Source organism: Anas platyrhynchos, chromosome 4, assembly GCF_047663525.1.
Source record: "Anas platyrhynchos isolate ZD024472 breed Pekin duck chromosome 4, IASCAAS_PekinDuck_T2T, whole genome shotgun sequence".
NCBI lineage: Eukaryota > Metazoa > Chordata > Aves > Anseriformes > Anatidae > Anas > Anas platyrhynchos.
In genome coordinates, this window is record NC_092590.1 from 32,884,566 (window position 1) to 32,894,725 (window position 10,160).

General features: G+C 46.2%; 1 protein-coding gene across 1 annotated transcript in view; it reads right to left on the reverse strand.

Annotated features, from left to right (window-relative positions):
* Positions 1 to 1,886, reverse strand: part of FNIP2 (folliculin interacting protein 2) — a 49,400-nt gene extending 47,514 nt beyond the window's left edge. Inside the window, exon 1 of the mRNA XM_027456519.3 lies at positions 1,568 to 1,886. Coding sequence (XP_027312320.2) covers positions 1,568 to 1,659 — 92 coding nt within the window. The 5' untranslated portion in view covers positions 1,660 to 1,886. The remainder of the gene's footprint in view (positions 1 to 1,567) is intronic.
* Positions 1,887 to 10,160: the final 8,274 nt, after the last annotated feature.

Sequence of the window (10,160 nt, forward strand, 5' to 3'; positions counted from 1 at the left end):
GTAGCCAAGAAACCATTTCTTGTGGCTTGACATTCAGCTCAGCACCGTGTCTCTTCTCCCCTGTGAGGCTGTGCCAGCTCATCCTGGTAAGCAGCGTGGAACTTGCAGCTTGCTTTTCTCTTCAGAGAAAAAGAGAGGAACCAGCTCTGTGTGTGGTCATGTTCTAGCTCCAGTTAAAGGGGAGAGGGGCAACAGAACAAGCACAAACAGTGCTCATTACAGGCAAGCCTTGAGTCTGGTCCATGGCTCTTTACCACAGAGCTTTTCCTGGTGTTCCTGGGAACATTAGGAAAGGGAAAGCTTCCTAATGACACATTCAAAAGAAAAGTTGTCAGACCAAACAAACCTGGGGAGATATTTTCTATGAGAGACTTTTCCAGTGATAGGACTACTGCTTTGGGTGAGGAGGATACATGTAGACACTTGGGCTTTGAAAAGGTTTGCAACAATCTGACATCCAGGGATATGGACTACTGTTAGTCCCACCCAGCTGCTTAAGAGAGCTATCTATGTGCATAGTGAATGAGGAGGGACCTTGCTAACCAAAGCACAAAGAGGAAATAAAAATCACTGAAATCCTTGAAAATATAGGCGTGCCATTAGAGCAGAAAGCAGTTGTGCCACTCTAACCGTGACCAGCTACCTACACTTAATACAGAAGTTCCCAAAGGATTTGGGCATTTTACTCATGTCTAATCCTGTATCTCCACTCAGATAGAGTGGTTCTTTCTGCTGAGCAGAAAGTCTACTGAAAATGTTGCAGTAGGGCTTCTAAGACCCGGTGAATATGCTCCTACAGGGTAACAAAGAGATCACTGGAATAAAGAAAGAGCATTGCAGCACACCTACAAGTTAAAGGGAAGAAATTTAATACAATATTAACATGTAAGAAAACCCCAAATGCAAAACCCTTCAAGTACATTTATTAACAGTTCATATGCCAAAAAAATAATCAGAAAGAGACGAATAGGGAGTTAAGGAATGACAGGTACCTACAGTGATGTTTTAATTACGCCAGTTTTTGTTTTAAGAGCTGTATCATTTAAATAGTGCTGAAACTGAGGATGGAGTGGGGAATATCTAACTTAAGGAAGACAAAAATGAGGTTGGGTCGGGCCCAACCTCAGAAAACGCTCCAAACTGAGCGAAGGTTGGTTGCAATGGGGGACACTGCGCAGGGAACCTGCCTTCGCGGAGACCCCTAAGGGCTTCAAGACCTTTACAACCGCAGTCACCAGCCTTTCTTCCTGACAGAAAGCGCTCGCTAGGACTCGAAGCACAAAGCAGAGTAACAGCTGCTTAGAGACCCCCGCTCGGGCCAGATGCGGACGCCGCGTTTCCTTCCCGATGAGCAGGGCACTACGCGCCCAGTGCCGCGGCAGGCACAGCGCCCACACGCTGCGGCCCCGTCCCCTGAGCAGCCCCGAGCCCCGCCACCTCCCCAGCCCCGGGCTCCCCGCCCCCGGTGCCGGGGCATCTCCCCAGCACCCCGCCGGGCCGGGAGCCGCCCGGGGGCTGCCGGCGAAGCCCCCGCCTAAGATGGCGGCTCCCCCCCGCCGCCCCTCACCTGAAGGCGGGCCCCTCCCGCCCGCCGGGGGCCGCCGCGCCGCCGCCGCCGCCCCGCTTGTGGAAGAGCTTCTGCAGCAGGGTGGGGGCCATGCTGCTGCCGCCGCCCCGCCGCGCCTCACTTGGCGGCGGGCGGCGGGCGCCGCCGCATCTCCCCGCCGCGCAGGAGCCGCCCGCGGGGGGCGAGGCGAGGCAGGAGGCGAGGCTGGGGCTGGGGCCGCCGCGCCCGCCCCGCTGCCGGCAGCCGCCCGCCACCACCTGACCGCCCAACGGAACCCAACGGCACCCAACGGAACCCAACGGAACCCAACGGCCGCGGCGCCAGGAGCCGCGCGGCGGGGACGCGGAGGCGCCGCGCCCCTCGGGCGGCTCTCACTGGCTGCGCCGCGCCCGCCCCCAGCACGTGGGGAGTGCGCCGGGAGCCAGCCTTAAAGGGGCACGCGCGGCCTGCGCCCTACAGCGCGGCCCCCTCACCGCGGCGTGAGGCGGGGGGGGGAGGCACCACAAGCACACGTGTTGTGTTTTGTTTTCGAAAAATAGGTGATTTGGTGTGCAATGTGCGCGTGGTGCGTGTTCATAGTAAATGTAGAGGGAATTCAAAATATAAACGGTGAAGCGATCATAAATTATAAGTGTTAAAATGGTGATTAAAATGTAAATACTGAACGCGAAAATATTCTCAATAAATTATAAATATTAATTTAAATGTTTATACAGCCATGGTTAAATGCGTTTCTATATATCATACACACTTACGAATGTGCATGTATTAACGTGTTAGCACATGCTTGCACGCGCATACCTGCAGAAACGCCCCGATACGCAGCAGCTGTGAAGGGGCATTAAAAATGTGCAGCGAATAATAAAACCCACCACTTTTTAATAAACTGAGAGGGATTTACGAAAATATGTGGTGAAAAAGAGGTAGATTCCACTTTTTATGGATGTATGCTCCTCTTCCCTTTAATTCCTTACTCCTCTAAATACATAAATACATATAAATAAATGCAAGTATAATATATAAATAAATACGTTTATAATATATACAAATATATATTTATAATATATAAAATATATGTAAATATTGTATATTTTTCATATATACCCATGGCAATATGTGTGTGCGTGCCTGTTTGTAGCGCTGACCCCAGCACGGATGCAGGCCCTCAGCACCACGCACGCCCCAGCCCGGCCCGTGTTGGCAGCAGGGCAGCCCTGGCAGGAGGGTGTGGGGATGGAGCCCCACGGGGCTCGCTGCTCTTTACTCGCTGCCTTTTGCTCACTAAGTGATCAGTGCTGTAGCAGTCGGGGCTGTTTGGAGGTCTGGGTGTGTTTACGCATCTGACTGGTGCGGGTCTGTCTGCCTGCAGGGCCGTACTTCCAAAAACCTGTGTGCTTGTCCCTGGCCAGCAAGGCAGTGGCAAATAAAGCACAGTCATGCCAGCCGCCTGCTGCTGTTGGGGAAACGAGGAGGCAAGCCGTGGAGAATGGCGAGGCAGAGGCAGGGCAGGAGCATCACAACTGCTGCCCCAACATCCAGTAGCAACAGCGGTGAAGGCCATGCTGGTGCTTTGGGGCCAGCTTTTCAGCAGAAGGAGATGCTGATTTCTCTTTCAAATGAAAAACAAGAAATGACTGCCTACCAGCCCAATCAGCTCGTCCTTCTGTAACACAGGATTTAATCTTGTAAACACTCGGGTGCCCGCAGTTGAAGGTCTGTTCTCAGAAAGGATCACCTTCTTGAGGCTCTCAACCACTCCACCTGTGACACTGAATACCCAATATAAACCGTTCAGCCCAGATGTTTTCACTGCTCTTGATCATCCATTTCTACCACCAGCACCAGATGCTGATGCAGATCACACTGAAAGCACCCTGAAAGGGAAGTGAGCATTGGGGTGCAACTGGACATGATGAAAGACACCCTGGTTGACCAAGTAAGCAAGGTGAATGAGAAAGTAGGCATCCAGCTCCAGTAATAATCACTGTGTCTCACAGAAGTCTTGAGAAACCTAGAAGTTGCAAATACCCTGGCTGCCACCCTAGGGCTACGTCTGTGTTAGCAAGCAGTGTTGAGCAGTAGGGGCAGAGCCTGAGGTCTGCATCATGGACATTTTACAGGGTTTTATTTTGGACTGGTTGTCATCTGTTCCTGCGGGCAGAATGACTGCCAGTGGCTGGAACACACTGAATGTGTTTCTGCAAAAAAACATCTGGTTTAGTTTCATCTGAAAATAACCCACTTTGTACTCTCAGACGCCACTCTAAAACGTGAAGCGAGACAACGTTAGTGAGCACAACTGGGAGACTCACTTCAAAAACGCTCCTGTGACCTGGGCAAAAATGGTAATGAAAATGCACCCTACACCTTGGCTGATGCTTGGTGCTACATCGGTTCCCAGTGTTTTCTGTTAACATGTTTGACGGTCACTATGGTCTGAAATTGCTAACAAAACATTAAGACACCGCTTCCTTCTAGAACACTAGTTCTTCAGTTTATTGTTGAAAAATCATGGAGAAAACACAGCATAATCAGCAAGGGACTATGAAATATCTTTCACAGTCTGTATGCACTATCCCATCCCAGACAAAGTTTGGCTGCAAAGAACACCTGGCAAAGCAAATGCGGTGATTTTTCACTATCCCATGAGTGAATACGAGCAGATGTAAAGAAAAATGATGTACCATCTGTCAAGCAAAGACCATTTACAGCAAGACAGCCCTCACTCTCCTAGGAATATATGAAATAAAAATGGGGCGTATGAGAATCAAAACCTTATTTACAATACCTACTAAGGGTCAGATTCTTTAAGAACAGAGAAAGACAATGTAGCTGTTGAAACTTTGGGCAGAAAAGGAGATGGATTCTTTAAGGTAGAAATATATGAGACTGTGTTAGGAAGCTGTCAGTACATAAAAGGAACATTCAAATCTTGGAAGAGCTGAATGTTTGGGTGTTTCTGTGTTTCACAGACCATAAATCTCTCTGAAGATTCTCTTCTGAAAATGTAGAAACTCGGTTTTATAGCCAGGACAAGCTGGCTTAAAACCCAAGTCCCCTACGTCACGGTTACCCTCCCCATCACTCAGACCCAGATGAAACTTTGAGTTCCCTTACGGCTGTTTCCTTTCCATCCCTCTCAGTCCTGAATGGACAAATCCAAAATGCTCCTAAATCTTTGTTGTCAGAACTAGGCTTTGGAGGCACCACAAAAAGAAGCCAGAAGCCAGAACGTGTAAGCTCTCAAGAGTTTACGAATGGTTTGCTAATCCAGGATGCTTGGTAATTACTTACTGTTTCGTGTAGTGATGTGTGCTGCATGAAGTTGTGTGAATGTAGATTAAGTCTTGCTGTGCTTTGTAAAGCATCGGCCATATTTTGGATTCTGTAAAATAAAATTAAAAAAAAAAAAAAGAAAAGAAAAGAAAAGAAAAAAGGTTTTTATTGGTACTTCAAACATGCTGAGAAAAATATGGTATCAATAAATGTCTAGAATTATCATCTCTGCATATTGTTATTATTATTATTTAGTCTAAATCCAAATTACTCTCTACAGAGAACTTTAAAAACCTGTACTAAAATACATGGCGTTTTTCAGGCAGGGATAGAAACTGACAGCAACAGAGAGCTTGGGACTGCAGCCCCCTGCAAACCAGCTTAATCATCCTTCATTGAATGGAGCGTTATATAATGTGTGCTGTTGCTGCAGCAACTTTTCCCAGCCCCTGAAGAATGCCACAAAAATGCTGCCTTAATATAGATAAGCAGTTTCGCTGCCTTTTTACATAGAAGATAGAGTCAGTGAAAAATGAAAGACAATTTAATGGGAATGATTTATGGGAATTGTTTCAAAATTACTGTTAATTATTAATGCATGTAATGAAACATCTGATTTTTAACTGCCTTTAGTGTTGAAAATAGAGAGAAAGGTCAGATCAGGGATTTCTTCTTTTAATCACTACAGTATAAATATTGAGTAATATGGTAAGAATTGGATTGCATAGTGGTAATAGTTTTGAAATCACTGCTGTTCCTTGTGTATTCTGTCAAGTGTCCGAAAGCAAAGGTACACTACTTTTTCTTCCAGAAGAGCCTGAAGATGTACGTAACTATGGATGTTAATTCTATGCTTAAACACTTGTGTAGAACATGGTTTGGTTTCTCTATACAACGCAATTGTCAGAGTCAGTGTATTTCTCAGCCTCCTGTCTGGAATCCATCCGAAGCTCATCAGGAAATCCTCACGCTCCAGATTTTCAGTGGCAAAATCCATTGTGGGACTGCAGGCTGTGCTCGTCTTTAAATCTGTGCTGACGTGGTTCATCTTGGACTCCATCCTATCCATATGAGATGCAGACCAAAAAGGCTTTCTGTATCATAACGAACAATCATCATAATAGGATATTTTAATGCCTGTTAGTGATAACTACAGTAAGTAGCACCATACACTTACATGAACTTACAGTACTGTGCAGGCCATATATTTGTATGGGAAGTGAAGGCCCCAAGTTCAACTACAGTAGCAGCATCCTACCCAGCACAGCAGCACCACTGGCAGAGGCCAGCTACCAACCTGGGCCTTTCCTTCTTCCCACTCGTGGCTTAGAATCATAGAACCATTAAGGTTGAAAAAGCCCTCCAAGATCACATGGTCCAACCATCTCCCTACCACCAGTATCACCCACTGAACCATGTCCCTAAGTGCCACGTCCAACCTTTCCTTGAACACCCCTAGGGACGGTGACTCCACCACCTCCCTGGGGAACCCCTTTCAATGCCTGACTGCTCTTCCTGAGAAGAAATGTCTCCTCATTTCCAAACTAAACCTCCCCTGGCGCAACTTGAGGCCATTCCCTCTACTCCTATCCCTAGCTATCTGTGAGATAAGGCCAACCCCCAGCTCCCTGAGCTATGCCCTGCTTCCTCACACCCTGAGCTCCCAAGCGTTACTCTGGCTATTTGCCTCTAAAAGATGCTCAAAGCACATCCAGAATACACAGATCAAAAAGTCTTCCTGGCTTTGCTTGGTTCTTATCTAAGCCATTTCTTTAGGGATCAGCGTATCTGAAAGTTAGTGATGGCTACATGCCCGACTTTTCTTTCAATTTCTGGCATATTATGTCATCGCTGTAGACAATTTTCTTCTTCAAACATAGCGAGACAAGAACATATGGTTCTTCCTTTGTTCAACATTGCATTTCAACTCAGCTTAGAGGAATCAGCTCGGCGTCAATAGCTACTCAGTATGGTCTTAATCTGGGACCTCTTTATTCAGCTTTATTAAGAAAAAGATTTGGTGCAGATGGGGATGATGAGAAACCAGATTTATTTCTCTCTAACCTGCCTGCTGTCTCTCTGACAAAGGTGATGGGCTTTGTGTGTAAGGTCACACAGGAACAGCACGTGATGCACAGTGTGTGTGTGTCACATGGCAAGGGAAAGGCTGAACGCCTGCTACGTTTTACAGCCAGCAGCAAAAACTACTTTACCCAAACTGCTATCAAAAATTGTGTCGCTGGAGGCTTCATGATGGCTGTTCCGAAAAGGCGATGATGTGTGTGCTGCAGTCTCTTGTCAGTTGGATCCCATCAGTACTCCACTGGGCCGTATTTTGAAGTTACAACTCAATTCTGTGAAACACCCACAAACATACCATTACTCTTACACAATCCAAAATGGCTTTTAATATCCCTAGACAGAGCAGTTCTGCACCAAGACAAAGCATTCATCTTCTGGCGGAATGAAAATTTTAAAGCTTCTATTTTCAAATAAATTATGGAGGTGAAAAAGAGATAAAAAATTAATAATAAGCAAAAATCCTAGTGTGAACGTGTATATATTTGTCCAACCTACACAATCAGCAACAATTATAAATAATCTTTATTTTGCATTTTATTCTGTGGAATGGTATCTGACAGGCTAGAGTGATAACAAAATTTACTTGCTCATTGTGTCTTTCCTCAGAGTACAAATATTAGGATGACATATGCATTTATATGCATTTATCAGTGGTAGATTCTTTAGCCAGGAAGGGAAGAGGTGAAAACCAAGATCAGGATATGTGAGAGCTGCACAAAAAGCAGCCCTGCTCTGACTGCTCTGTATTCGGCTGGAGCATCATACTCTCCTAGCAAGGACAACTTCAGTAGTGAAAGGGGAGACTTGTACTCGAAGGCAATGGCTTCAAGGTTTTAGCACCCCCAAGATGAGTTTATCTAATGATCATACTCCAACTAATTTACTGGGTAGCCAAAGCTGTATGTGCAGACAAATAAATATCTGAATTAAAAAGTTTAACAAGCAGTTCAGCTGCAGCTCCTATTTACAATGTAATGCTTTACAAATATTTACTGAGCAAACTATCAGAAGTGTCTAAATAGAGGAGATACTTTGGTAAGAGGAAGTATTTTAAAATTACAAGATCACAAGGCATTAGAGGATCACAGTCAATTATTTTACTGCCTGAAAACAGAGAGGTTAGAGGACTTTATAAAGTAAATCTGACTTTGAAAGAGGTTTACCTACCAATTTAGTGTGTAACTTAATACATTCATTTGAACATAAAATCACTCTGAAAATTCTTGACAGAAGTCATGGTATAGCTTTTTGCTTTTTTTTTTTTTTTTTTTCTTCTTTTTTTTCTAACCTGTCAATAACTATACATGGATTCTTACAGTAATTATACTTCTGCAGTGCTTGGGAGGCAGTTCACATATTTTCCAGTCTCCCCTAACAACACAGAGAAAGTTCCTTAATTTCTCTCTCATTCAGCTCACGTCTTAAAATTAGCATAGCAGTATTTATTTTCTTCTAATCTTTCCCTGTCCCGTCTGGTTAGATTGAAAGCTGTTTGGGATAGGGATTGCCTCTTTCTTTGCACCTCTGAAGTACCTTGCACATTGGGACTTCTGAGCAACTACTGTAACATGAATTAATACTCTGGAACCAAAACTCTTCCAACTTGGCCAGAAAAAAGCTGCAGGGACTGTGTAAGTCTGCTGCTGGAAGAATGAATCACTTCTTCTTCCAGAGTGGAAGCTGCCAGCAGCTCTTGCGGAGGACACATGCAAGATGTGATGCCTGCTGAAGAAATCTCTGTGAGACCATCCTTGCATGGTTTGACCGTAATGCCTCACCGAGACCATTTCTCCCGACTCCCTGCACCTCACCTGTGCTCAGTGTAACCATGAAAAAAATGTCAGCCTGTGCCCATGGCCAGGTGCCTGGTGACTTGCACATGACTCAAAGCCCTGGTGGCCTTTGACACTGTGGAGCATGTGAAATCCCTGACACAGCTGCGTAACCTGGCTCAGAGAAAGAAATGCCTCAGTGTGGTTCCACTAATTCCTCACTAAGTGCTCCCAGATGGTAGCAGATGACTTTTCCTCCTGTTAAGGGTTCCCAGATGCAATACACAACAGCACTCAGTGGCGATCACCTCCTCCGTCCAACATCTGTACAGGGGCTGTGGAAGCCACCACCATGTGGTATATGGCCTGCAGGGTTATTAATATCAATGCTACTTTATATATATATTTTTTTGATCTGGGAATTACAGCTGCCCTCTGACATGCCTGATATTGAGGACATACTGAGAGATGAAAACCAGCTTGATGAAGCTCAAGTCCAAATGTATAGAGACGACATGAATTAGGGGAGTGTCTTGGTTTCAGTTAGCACAGAATTAATTTTCTTCCTAGTAGCTGGTGGAATGCTGTGTTTTGGCTTAGGATGAGAAGAGTGCTGATAACACCCCGATGCTTTAATTGTTGCAGAGCAGTGCTTATACCAAGCCAAGGACATCTCAGCCTTTTGCTCTGTCCTGCCAACGGGCAGGCTGGGGGTGCAGTAAGAGCTGGGAGGGGACAGACCCAGGACAGGTGACCCAAACTAGCCAAAGGGGTATTCCATACCGTATGGGGTCATGCTAAACAATATATAGGGGTGGCTAGCCGGGGGGAGGGGGCCGGACTGCTCGGGGTGAGGCTGGGCATCGGTCAGCGGGTGGTGAGCAATTGCATTGTGCATCACTTGTTTGTACATACTAGTATTACTTACCTATTATCACCATTGTATTATTATTATTATTATTATTGTTATTATTATTTTTGTTATTATTATTTTCCTGTCTTATTAAACTGTCTTTATCTCAACTCACGGGCTTCACTTTCCATTTCTCTCCCCCGTCCCAGAGAGGGAGGGGGGAGGGTGAGCGAACGGCTGCGTGGTGTTTAGCTGCCGGCCGGGTTAAACCATGACAGGGAGAAAGCCTTTGGGGGACCCTATGAATCAGAGATTGAACACAGAGGTTGCTGGGTTGGTGTAAAGACGTGCGGGGAACAGAAAGTCTCGTTGCGATGCGGAGCATTTCCAGAAGGGGCTGCAATACTGCACGGGGCAGAGCCCGGCGCTCTTCTGCCCCTTCTGCTTGTGCCTCAAGACCTACGCTGCCTTCACGATGCCAGCCGTGACATAAAGCGACAGACCCAAGGCGAAACCCCAAATCCCCGCTGTCCCCCAGCTCCCCCAACCCCGCAGCCCCCTCAGAGCCGGGCCCCTGGCTCCCTTGGCCCCTCGCCTGGGGCCCTCCCGG